The sequence below is a fragment of the Eptatretus burgeri genome, unplaced genomic scaffold (genome assembly GCF_056783735.1).
Source record: "Eptatretus burgeri isolate ZD-2024b unplaced genomic scaffold, Ebu_testis_v1 Ebu_testis_scaffold_3165, whole genome shotgun sequence".
Classification (NCBI taxonomy): Eukaryota; Metazoa; Chordata; class Myxini; order Myxiniformes; family Myxinidae; genus Eptatretus; species Eptatretus burgeri.
Genome location: NW_028225113.1, coordinates 172,501 through 185,000, shown reverse-complemented (window position 1 = coordinate 185,000; position 12,500 = coordinate 172,501). Strand labels below are relative to the sequence as shown.

Here is a 12,500-nt window from a genome sequence, read left to right as displayed (position 1 = left end):
GTTCATTCAATGGCTGCGGCAAAGTCTTCACCAGGAGTTCGCACCTCAAGTCACATGAGTACACACACACAGGTACGGGTACTCAACTCGCAATGGTTTCTGTCATTTCTGAGTTTAAAAATCTAAAAATTATCAAATTATTTTATTGTTGTTCATTGAGGGTGATGACACCTCCCTGTTGCAGGCTCTACTTCTTCATCTTCTTCCTGTCCCTCTCCCTTCGTATGCAGCATTTAGCTGCTCGTACCGTCATTGCTCGGGAGCGAGGCTGTGCCGTTGATTCAGTCCATCCTGTAGGTTCGAGATATGTAATCAGTTCAAGGTGGCGGCTCGATAACTCGCCTACTCTTCATTCAACACACCATGGGATCGAACGTCGACGAGCGGGTGGGCAACCGGCTCAACGCCCATCCGAGGGACGGCACACTTTGTGATGAGTGCGAAGCGCAAATATCGGACTGTTTATCTTCTGGTCCGGAATCGAACCCACACCAGGCAGCTCGAAGGTAAGTGCTCCACTTCTGCACTATCCTGTCGGGACGAAATGATATCCCAGCAATGGCAGCAGAACGGGGTCGATGCATTTAATTTTGGGGCCAGCAGGAGCTTGCAGTGTCAGGAAATACCTTCTTGCACTTCTCACCTCCAATGCTTTTCCAGGTGAGGCCACCGGCACGCTGTGTGCGTTTGAACCGAGGAGGTGTCTGGCTTCGTACCTTCTCACAGTCGCAGCTTGCATGTTGTCGGTCATTTCCTCGTTACCTTTTGGTATCATCTGACCTCATGTATCTGTTCAGGGTTTCCCATTGCGATCCTCTTTCTACATTTCATCGTAACCATCAGTTTCACGGAAATTGAATGAACCAGGAAGTTGCTGCCCCTGGTTACAAAAAGCTCATGCCATCCGGTTCCAGATTGGAGGTTCCATGAAGCTCCAGAGAAGTTGATGCATGCAACATTAGTTGCAGTGACGTCATAAGTGAAACGGCGTTGCAAGCTGCTGATCCAATGACGATTGTACAGTGGGTCGATGACTCGTTTTGATTTGTCTTGAACTTTGAACTTTGCTTGGAGACATGTCGCGCGTTCTTGCATCCCTTGTGTGGACTTGGGTCGTGAGGGCTGATGCCGGAAGTGTTTCCTTTTTGGACAGAAGTTTGTTTCGGTTTGTGGGTCGCAGGTGGTTCATCGGTCCCAAAAACAAGCTGGCAGGCATTCCTCGCTCGGATAACAAAACAATGCCAGGAAACTTTTTTCCCCCATTGTCGGCCATCATGCAAGGCCTGCTGTCGGGGATGTAACTTCAGCTTTGGAATGTGACGGTATCACACACCTGCACGCAGGTCCATTGTACGGACTTGCTGTCATTAATCCACTCGTTCTCTCTCCATCCCTCCCCACCGCAGGTGAGAGACGGTACAAGTGCTTGTGGGAAGGCTGTGAGTGGCGGTTCCACCGAAGCGACGATCTCACGCGACACTTTCGCAAGCACACCGGAGCGAAGCCGTACAAGTGTGCAAACTGCGACAGGTGTGGCAGCAAACGTGGTCGTTTGCGTCATTTCCTCCACACCTTTCCTCCCTCTACTTTGGCCGGGATAAATTGGGTGTGTTGAGGTTGAGGTTGCAGACACACCACCTGCTGATAGGTTATCGCACCGGGCCTTGAGCAGATGAGATCGTTTCGTTATTTCGGTGCAACCGGTCGAGGCTGTAAGTCCGTGCCATTCCGGTGGGTTTCGAATTGACCATTCTCAGAAACAAACCAACTGAAAACATTGCATTTTGGGGGATTGGGGGAGTGGGGTCGTTCGGGGGGGGGGCGACCGTCAAAGATTCTTTGTATTCATTGTTGTTGTTTGGCCACAATAAAGTTGTTTTGACAATTTTAGTTATTTGGTTCCAAAATACAATTGCAGACTTTACTACGAGCCATTGTTTGGTTGTTTGTAAGTTGCATGTTCCATGCACGTTTGAGAGCAGGTGTCCTCCTTCATGTGCAACACAAAGCTGTGAGTCGCATCATTGGCTGGGGGCTGATGCAGTGCCCCTGTTACCAGTACATTGGTACTCATTTTGCCAACCTCAGAAGGATGACAGGCTAAATCAACCCTTCCTGGTGTTAGTTCAATGGACAAACAGGGACTTGAACTCAAGACCACTCAGGACCCGAGGATCCTCAGCCAGCCACCTTAACCATGAAGCCAACACCAGGCCTTTGTGCGTGTCCCTTCCGCCAATTTTACCTTAAGCCATGGTATTTCACCTCGACACGTGTGTCGTAACGAAGTGTTTTAGTTTTATTCCAATTGCACTGCAGGTGAAAGGTGATGTCGTCAACTGATGCAGCGGTCTTCCTCTTGAGTGTGCGGAACTACTGTGTTGCATATCAATTGAACCTTTTTTCCAACATGGATTGCCATGTTGCTCATAAATTGTCACATTTGTTGACTTCTTGCTGTTGTTGTTGTTTCTATCTCCTCGGTGTCCAGGTCCTTCCCAAGATCGGATCATTTGGCCCTGCACGTGAAGAGGAACCCCTGTGCTGCTCCGAAACGGATGGCGACCTCGTGTGGAAGACAGCAGCCTGTGTAGACCACAGGGATGGTTCCGCAGAGCGCGTCACTTTTGCCGACATGGAAATAACAAATGAATGGGTGTTGAGTAACTTTGATGGAGAAGAACGTTCTAGAAGGCCGTTCTGCAACTTATTTTGTGTGGTTTGCACAGCAGTGAACTGATTCTTACTTTGACACATACCTCGGGCTGAGGGTGTCGTTACCCAAGACGACCTCATTTTGAGGTGCTCCAAACGTTGACGTCTCGGTCCTTCACCTGTTTGTTTGTCTTTTGTGGACCTTGACAATTCGGCCACAGAATTACACACCGTCTGCTATTCCTGGCCTGGGTTTGTTCTTGCAGTGTCAGATTCCTCAACTTCTCCAACCACTGCACAACGACCCTGCTCCGCTCCAACCAGCCCCTCTCGGAATAGTCCGTGCTCAAGGCCCGTCGTTCTCATCAGGACTTCAAATTCCACATTATCGTTTAAATGTGTCGTTACGAACTCACCAAGTCACGCGGACACGACTCCAAAATAACTCGAAGAGCTGATCGGTTTTGACACTGACAGATGTGACTTATCAATGCGCACGTGTCAACTGTGCTGCGGACATCTTTGGACATCTGTGGCCGGCTTTTTGTCACCACCTCCACAACCCTGGCTTGATGGCTTTGCACCCACTGATGAAAAAATATCTTTTTGAAATTTCCTCTTTCGACACACCCCTTGATTAAAAAATAAAATAATGTTTTTTCCTTGGACACGCTCCTGGATTAAAAAATAAAATAATGTTTTTCCTTGTACACACCCCTTGATTAAAAAATAAAATAATGTTTTTCCTTGGACACCCCTTGATTAAAAAATAAAATAATGTTTTTCTTTGGACACACCCCTTGATTAAAAAATAAAATAATGTTTTTTCCTTGGACACACCCCTTGATTAAAAAATAAAATAATGTTTTTTCCTTAGACACACCCCTTGATTAAAAAATAAAATAATGTTTTTCCTTGTCCACACCTCTTGATTAAAAAATAAAATGTTTTTTCCTTGGACACACCCCTTGATTAAAAAATAAAATAATGTTTTTTCCTTAGACACACCCCTTGATTAAAAAATAAAATAATGTTTTTCCTTGTACACACCCCTTGATTAAAAAATAAAATAATGTTTTTCCTTGTCCACACCTCTTGATTAAAAAATAAAATGTTTTTTCCTTGTACACACCCCTTGATTAAAAAATAAAATAATGTTTTTCCTTGTACACGCTCCTGGATTAAAAAATTAAAGAATGTTTTTTCCTTGTACACACCCCTTGATTAAAAAATAAAATAATGTTTTTCCTTGTCTACACCTCTTGATTAAAAAATAAAATAATGTTTTTTCCTTGTACACACCCCTTGATTAAAAAATAAAATAATGTTTTTCCTTGTACACACCCCTTGATTAAAAAATAAAATAATGTTTTTCCTTGAACACGCTCCTGGATTAAAAAATTAAATAATGTTTTTCCTTGTACACACCCCTTGATTAAAAAATAAAATGATGTTTTTCCTTGAACACACCCCTTGATTAAAAAATAAAATAATGTTTTTTCCTTGGACACACCCCTTGATTAAAAAATAAAATAATGTTTTTCCTTGTACACACCCCTTGATTAAAAAATAAAATAATGTTTTTTCCTTGGACACACCCCTTGATTAAAAAATAAAATAATGTTTTTTCCTTAGACACACCCCTTGATTAAAAAATAAAATAATGTTTTTCCTTGTACACACCCCTTGATTAAAAAATAAAATAATGTTTTTCCTTGTCCACACCTCTTGATTAAAAAATAAAATAATGTTTTTCCTTGTACACACCCCTTGATTAAAAAATAAAATAATGTTTTTCCTTGTACACGCTCCTGGATTAAAAAATTAAAGAATGTTTTTTCCTTGTACACACCCCTTGATTAAAAAATAAAATAATGTTTTTCCTTGTCTACACCTCTTGATTAAAAAATAAAATAATGTTTTTTCCTTGTACACACCCATTGATTAAAAAATAAAATAATGTTTTTTCCTTGGACACACCCCTTGATTAAAAAATAAAATAATGTTTTTCCTTGTACACACCCCTTGATTAAAAAATAAAATAATGTTTTTCCTTGTCCACACCTCTTGATTAAAAAATAAAATGTTTTTTCCTTGTACACACCCCTTGATTAAAAAATAAAATAATGTTTTTCCTTGTACACGCTCCTGGATTAAAAAATTAAAGAATGTTTTTTCCTTGTACACACCCCTTGATTAAAAAAATAAAATAATGTTTTTCCTTGTCTACACCTCTTGATTAAAAAATAAAATAATGTTTTTTCCTTGTACACACCCCTTGATTAAAAAATAAAATAATGTTTTTTCCTTGGACACACCCCTTGATTAAAAAATAAAATAATGTTTTTTCCTTAGACACACCCCTTGATTAAAAAATAAAATAATGTTTTTCCTTGTACACGCCCCTTGATTAAAAAATAAAATAATGTTTTTTCCTTGGACACACCCCTTGATTAAAAAATAAAATAATGTTTTTCCTTGTACACGCCCCTTGATTAAAAAATAAAATAATGTTTTTTCCTTGGACACACCCCTTGATTAAAAAATAAAATAATGTTTTTTCCTTAGACACACCCCTTGATTAAAAAATAAAATAATGTTTTTCCTTGTACACACCCCTTGATTAAAAAATAAAATAATGTTTTTCCTTGTCCACACCTCTTGATTAAAAAATAAAATGTTTTTTCCTTGTACACACCCCTTGATTAAAAAATAAAATAATGTTTTTCCTTGTACACGCTCCTGGATTAAAAAATTAAAGAATGTTTTTTCCTTGTACACACCCCTTGATTAAAAAATAAAATAATGTTTTTTCCTTGGACACACCCCTTGATTAAAAAATAAAATAATGTTTTTTCCTTAGACACACCCCTTGATTAAAAAATAAAATAATGTTTTTCCTTGTACACACCCCTTGATTAAAAAATAAAATAATGTTTTTCCTTGTCCACACCTCTTGATTAAAAAATAAAATGTTTTTTCCTTGTACACACCCCTTGATTAAAAAATAAAATAATGTTTTTCCTTGTACACGCTCCTGGATTAAAAAATTAAAGAATGTTTTTTCCTTGTACACACCCCTTGATTAAAAAAATAAAATAATGTTTTTCCTTGTCTACACCTCTTGATTAAAAAATAAAATAATGTTTTTTCCTTGTACACACCCCTTGATTAAAAAATAAAATAATGTTTTTTCCTTAGACACACCCCTTGATTAAAAAATAAAATGTTTTTCCTTGTCTACACCTCTTGATTAAAAAATAAAATAATGTTTTTTCCTTGGACACACCCCTTGATTAAAAAATAAAATAATGTTTTTTCCTTAGACACACCCCTTGATTAAAAAATAAAATAATGTTTTTCCTTGTACACGCCCCTTGATTAAAAAATAAAATAATGTTTTTTCCTTGGACACACCCCTTGATTAAAAAATAAAATAATGTTTTTCCTTGTACACGCCCCTTGATTAAAAAATAAAATAATGTTTTTTCCTTGGACACACCCCTTGATTAAAAAATAAAATAATGTTTTTTCCTTAGACACACCCCTTGATTAAAAAATAAAATAATGTTTTTCCTTGTACACACCCCTTGATTAAAAAATAAAATAATGTTTTTCCTTGTCCACACCTCTTGATTAAAAAATAAAATGTTTTTTCCTTGTACACACCCCTTGATTAAAAAATAAAATAATGTTTTTCCTTGTACACGCTCCTGGATTAAAAAATTAAAGAATGTTTTTTCCTTGTACACACCCCTTGATTAAAAAATAAAATAATGTTTTTCCTTGTACACGCTCCTGGATTAAAAAATTAAAGAATGTTTTTTCCTTGTACACACCCCTTGATTAAAAAATAAAATAATGTTTTTCCTTGTCCACACCTCTTGATTAAAAAATAAAATAATGTTTTTTCCTTGTACACACCCCTTGATTAAAAAATAAAATAATGTTTTTTCCTTGAACTCCAGTTGAACCCACTGAACCTTGATTTTTTTCCTTGCACACACCCAAGAAACTTTACCCTGATGTGGAAAGTGGAACCCTCACATTCGGGACGGTTGTGTAGCCGGTTCGTACTGAGCTGCGTCCAAGAGCGTTTCACCACCGGGTTTGAAGTTGTATGGATCAGGTAGTTGCGATCATGCGTCCAAAGGAGGTCACGACAACGAAGACCGTTCTAAATTACAGCAAATATGTTGCTGCTCCGTACTCCGGGTCTTCAGTCCCAGGTTTCTTCATTGTTTTGCACACGACATGTACAAGAAGTGAATGCCCAATAACTGCTCTTTTCGTACACGTACTGCATCCCTCTTCGGTGTATAAAACTCGACTATAACCCGCTTGATTGCAAGACGGAACATCATCGACCGATCACCACCCACTTCCCTTTCCTGGCGATCCAACACTTTGCAATCGGAACGGGATCTGCAAGAGTTGGATTCCTAATTGTTTTCCCCCCTCGAGCAGCTGTAGTCTTCTTCTTCTTCTTCTTCTGCCATCCTCTTCCTCAATTTTTAATTAATTTTCCCCATTAGCCCTTCTCAGATTCCATTGGTAACTGACCACACGTTACGCACGAACGCCAAGTGTAGGTTCTCCTTTCCTCGTTCGTGGGTTCTTCTTGCTCGTTGTGTCTTGTTCATCATGTGGCAGTGAAACAACAACAGTGGCATCCACTCGTGTGTGACGAAACAATGCAAACTAAGTCTTGCTGTGTCATAAATCAGAGATAATGCTTAAAATATATATATATATATATATATATATATATATATAATTAAAAAAATCATGTCCAGTGATGTAACATTTGATGTAAAGGATGAATATTTGTACTGAATGTGGAAGTGATGGATTATTTTTTTTTTTTTTTGGTTTGTTATGGAACATTAAATAAAAATAACACTGATGTTCGTCTCCAGGGTTGTTGAAGTTTCCTTTTTTGATTAATTTATACAAAAAACATTCCTTTTTGGAATTGATATTGATTTTAACAAAGATTATTCCAAACGTTCGTACGGCTGGAACAATTTCGGAGTGCCTGTTCGTTGTATAAACGCTTGCCCATAAAATCAACGAAACTTTTGTAATCTTTATTTACAATCCTGAATTCACAACAAATTTAACTTTGGTTTTTTTGGTTGTTAAGTTGCTGAGATTGCCATTGTCGATTGCCTCGCACTTTAGGACTTGCGGTTCTGGTTCTTGAGCGCCGGTGGTGTCCCTCAGGGTCTCTGCCAACCCTCTCAAAGATAAGTTTCCCAGTGGTTTTTTTTTTGTCGTGTTTTTGCTCTTATTGTGTCGTCTCCATGTTTTTCTGTGTTTGTTGTTTGGTTTAAAAAAAAAACAAACTTGCTCACACACCCAAACCTGCCCACAAAATGTCATCCAAATCCATCCATAACTTTTTGAGATATCGTGCACACAAACAGACAGACAGACAGATAAACCAGACATGAAAACATAACCTCCGTCCACCTTCAGTGGCAGAGGAAAAGACAAAAACCCTGTTGTGTTAATGTCAATATACAGACTGCTGCCTTGGTTACTTCCTTTGTTGGTGTGCCTGGTGTTGGCTTCATGGTTAGGGTGGTGGGCTTGGGATCCTGAGTTCAAATCCTGCTTGGTTGTTGAATTAATACCAGGTGGGGTTGACTCAGCATGTCATCCTTCTGAGGTGAGAAAAGTGAGTACCAGCTTGCTGGGATGATGGAGCCATTTGAGTGTCCGATGTGGGAGTGGTGACCCGTCCAGGATTGTGCCCAATAGCCCAGGATACTGCTTTGGCCGCACCGACGCTGCACAGAGTATGGTCCCGATGGATGGAATGGATATCTCTCAATGTCATCAAAATTAATTTGGTTTCATAACATGTCACGTGCATTGGTTTTTCACGTAGAAAAACATAATAAACACAAACACGTCTGTTTTTTTCACGTCACATCACGTAGAAAGAGAAAACCACATCAAGGTTCAGTCGAAGACGTTTGTCAATCCTTTATTTGTGATTGTCAATGTTCCCTCTTGATTTATCCTTGAGATTAAAACTCACCGGGTACACAACCCTGCAGAAGACCCCCGAGGCACAGACACAAAAGCAACTGCTTCGCAAACGGCCGCAAAATGTGAGAGGTCGGAAGTATGAGCTGCATGTTGGAATACTGTGCACACCTTTGCTAACACCTCAAAACCTTGAACAAAGGAAGAATATTTAAACAGGTGATCTTTATTCACGTTAACCACGTCATAACATGGCCCTGCCAAACGATGTAAAATAAAACAAAATATTTAAACCAACCCCCTAAAAAACGTTTAAAATTCCAGCCCAAGCATGAAGGAGGATTTACCAAATCACTCGGCGACACAGTTCCACACGGGGGTGCACGGAGTGCAGCGCCAGAACGGCAAGGTACGCCGGAACGGCAAGGTACGCCGTCACATGATCACGAGCGGCCCTGCGGAGCGATGCCGTGACAGCTCATCGCCGAGAAACCTTTTCATCGAAGGAAAGAGAAGATCGCAGAGTTTACCCCGGGCTTTCCTGAAAATGTCCAAGATGCCACGAGGCTTCGGGTCGACATCATATCTCAGTGCAAGGAAGGAAGAGGGAAAAGTCACGAAGTCGAAGAAAAGAAGAGGAAGGTGAAGCTAAAAGTAAACGAGAGAGGGAGAGAGAGAGAGAGAGAATTCTTTAAATCGCAGAATGTTCCTGACTTGGGTTTTCATACATTCCCTCCAACCCTCCACATCTTCCTCACAAAACAAGCACGCCATTCGCTGGAGCCAAAGGGTCAATGAACGCAGTGGTTGGATGGTGAGAACAGGCTTTCCACCAATCAAATACGTCCATCTGGCCACGAGCCTGTCTCCACCTTCACTACATCGATTCCAAGCGGAGTGAGAAGAGCGAGTACGAAAGAGGATGGGGAACGAGGAAGAGGAAGAGGGGCATATGTTCCCTCCACGTGACAGAGCGGCACTTCTTCCTCTTTAAAAAAGTTCAGCTCAGGTCAAACCGTCCCACGGAATGACCAAGGTGTGAGATGCAGGTAGCTCTCCACTTATCCCGTCCACCCTCCCCGAATGATAAAAAGCGTGCCACATAATCAGAGGATTGGAAGGACGAGTCGAGGAGTTTTTCCTGGTGTCCGCGTTATGCAAGGTCGCAGAATGCAGCGAGTCGAGGCTGGTGACTGCTCCGATCGTTGTAGATCACCACACGTTCAGACCCTGTAAAGCACAACAAATTGATCAGCGTCACCACCTGACGACTCAAAAAGACAACTCAAAATATTCGGGAAGTGAATGTGACGTCAGCTGAGGTGGAGTGGGTTCAACTTGAGTGAATGTTCAGAAGTGAAAGGTGAGTTATCTCTCGGCTGGACGTCAACCCGGTTAACACCGGTCTACTCGCATTTGTTGGTGGAAGTTAGAGATCCCACCATGTTGTTCTTGAAGAGTGAGTGAGTTGTTATCGGGGTCCTCAACAAACATTCCTGCCATATTTGGCGAGTTTATGACGACACAGACAGAGAGAGGGGCACACACACACACTCATACAGACAGACAGAGAAAGAGGAAGCACACACAACATTCGGACTGGGCAATCAGTTCATGAAAGACTCGCACCAACCTTCTTCCATAAGAAGGAATTAATTATGGCCACCAACGAAGTAGTCGTAGTAGTGGTAGTGTTGTTAGTAATCGTTGTAGCAGTAGGCCATGTACTTTTCGAATTTTGGGGAAATTAAATGTTTTATTCTTCAAAAACTGACAACTCTGATTGTCGCCAAAATAAAGGAATCCTCGTCAACGCAGGAGAATAAGAGAGAGGTGATCAATCCCACAATCCCATTGATCCATGTAAATGTGAAACACTATTTTAAGGTTCAGGTCACACCAGGTATGAGGATATATACAAAGACAAAATGATGGCCTTTTGACTTTCCAAAAACAAAATAATTCACAATCCCAGTAGGAACACTTCCCAAATTATTCCGATTCAATCAAGTCCAGACACTTTGGTGCAAAAACAGTTCAGCTTACCTTGCCGTAAAAGGGACGTCACCGTTTCCCATTCTGTAACAACAGGAGCACAGTCAGTGAAGCATAATTTATTAGATACCAGCAAATAAAACCCGTCGCTTCGCTGACGGGAATATTATGAGAGGGGGGAGAGAGAGAGAGAGGAAGAGAGAGAGGTAGGGAAGCAAGGAAAAGAGAGAAGAGAGGAGGAAGGAGAGAGAGGGGAAATGGGGGGAATAGTCCCGTCTGCCAGCAGTAGTATAAGATTGAACAAAATGGGGTACATTGAAACAGGACAGCAAAACCACCCATCACTTTCAAACAGCACGTACCATATTTAAAGAGATTTTAACATGGGTTTCCCTTGAGGTATGCGACTCGAATTGCGGCTGCACCCTGTTTACCCGCTCTGGAACTGGATCTCTCCGAGAGGGGTCATACTGCTCGGAGTACCAAAGAACGTGCGAATTGGTAAAACGAATACCCCTCCAGCAGCCGGACCTGCCGCCAAGCCCAACCCCACTGTCCAAACCCCGAAACCCGGCTCAGGCCAAGAGACCCTCAAGCCCATCGCAGGATCACATTTTCCTCGATCATAAATTGACGTTTGTGGACAGAAGGAAAGACATGAACCAATTGCTTAACCCTGCTTTTCACATTGCACGTGTGGGGAAAATAGAAATAACATGACAGGAGAGGCTTTTGAAATAATTTGAACCAAATAACTGATTTTCGATGGACGAAGTGAAATAGGACAAAGTTGGAATTGGCTCTGGAGAATTGGAACAGCAATGGGGGCGTGGGCGGGGGGGGGGGGGGTAATCGACTCGAGAGAATTTGGGATTCGAGCCACAGTTCCGATCGTGGGAAAAAATCGATTCTAACCGGGTATTTAATTCTTCCGCCCAAGTCCGAACGCATCCGTACGCACTGAAACTCAAATAAGGAAGAAGAAAAAGAAGAAGAAAAACAAATAAAAATGGTCCTGCTAGATATTAAACATTCAAGATGCATATGTTAAACACATCTTCACCTTTGTTGTGAAACAACATGGCAGCATGCATGTCAAAAGTTCCCAGACCGTCAGCATGTTCCAGGGTCCGCACAACAGGCTCCCAGGCCTCGGGCTCCCTGTTTCCATGACTTTCTTGGGCCTGGCAGACCACGCCAGGAATAGCTGGCCGAGTCGGAGAACTCGCATCACTCCATGGCCCATTCACACTGTCAATTAAAAAAGACAAGCCCCATTGATTCTGAAAAATGTCTTTGAGGGCTGCGGTAGGTTCTGGGGCATCAGGCTCCCCAGGAAGTCCTGTACCATCCCATCTCGGTCCAGGGTTGGTTGTTCCCGCCATGGCGACGGAAATGCCAACCACCTGTGCTGCTTTACCCTGTTCCTTCTGTTCTCCCACCTTTTCCTCTCGTCTTTCTCCCACGGACACTTCCTTGTTTGGGCGTGTGGCTTGAGAACCCGACTTGGCCACGGGCAAAGTCTGCTTTACCATGGTGGCGTAGCTCATTTTTGGAATGGCTTTGCTGCTACTGTTGTCAACGGGAAAGGCAGATGGTGGAGGGCAAAGGAGCAAGGGGCCTTCGTCGACTGGGCAAACTGCGTTTTGAGGGCTTGAGAGGCGCCGAGCTAACGAGGTAAAGCCCAGTGAAAAATTTTCACCTGCTTGGTCCGAGCGGTCTGTTTTTGTGGAGCCGAAAGGTAACTCGTCGACCGCCTCGCTGACGGCGGTGGTTACAGAGGCGACGTGAGGCTTTGCAATTCTGTTGTGAACACCAGCCATGCTTGAGTTCACCTTCCTTCTCTCTCTACA

General features: G+C 41.7%; 2 protein-coding genes across 8 annotated transcripts in view; one reads left to right on the top strand and one right to left on the bottom strand.

Moving 5' to 3' along the window:
- LOC147006565 (Krueppel-like factor 6) overlaps positions 1–7,569 on the top strand; it is an 18,809-nt gene extending 11,240 nt beyond the window's left edge. For 2 of the 3 annotated variants that reach the window (XM_085868553.1, XM_085868552.1), the window contains exons 2-4: positions 1–72; positions 1,407–1,530; positions 2,492–7,569. The exon at positions 1–72 is cut by the window's left edge. In XM_085868553.1, coding sequence (XP_085724679.1) covers positions 1–72; positions 1,407–1,530; positions 2,492–2,594 — 299 coding nt within the window. In that variant the 3' untranslated portion in view covers positions 2,595–7,569. The remainder of the gene's footprint in view (positions 73–1,406; positions 1,531–2,491) is intronic. The other variant, XR_015054761.1, reaches the window with a different exon arrangement.
- Positions 7,570–8,624: 1,055 nt separating this feature from the next.
- LOC147006564 (uncharacterized) overlaps positions 8,625–12,500 on the bottom strand; it is a 24,090-nt gene continuing 20,214 nt past the window's right edge. For all 5 annotated transcript variants that reach the window (XM_085868572.1, XM_085868570.1, XM_085868571.1 and 2 more), the window contains 3 exons: positions 11,711–12,500; positions 10,699–10,731; positions 8,625–9,882 (listed from right to left, as the gene is read on the bottom strand). The exon at positions 11,711–12,500 is cut by the window's right edge and continues 19 nt beyond it. In XM_085868572.1, the coding sequence (XP_085724698.1) occupies positions 9,806–9,882; positions 10,699–10,731; positions 11,711–12,500 (900 nt within the window). In that variant the 3' untranslated portion in view covers positions 8,625–9,805. The remainder of the gene's footprint in view (positions 9,883–10,698; positions 10,732–11,710) is intronic.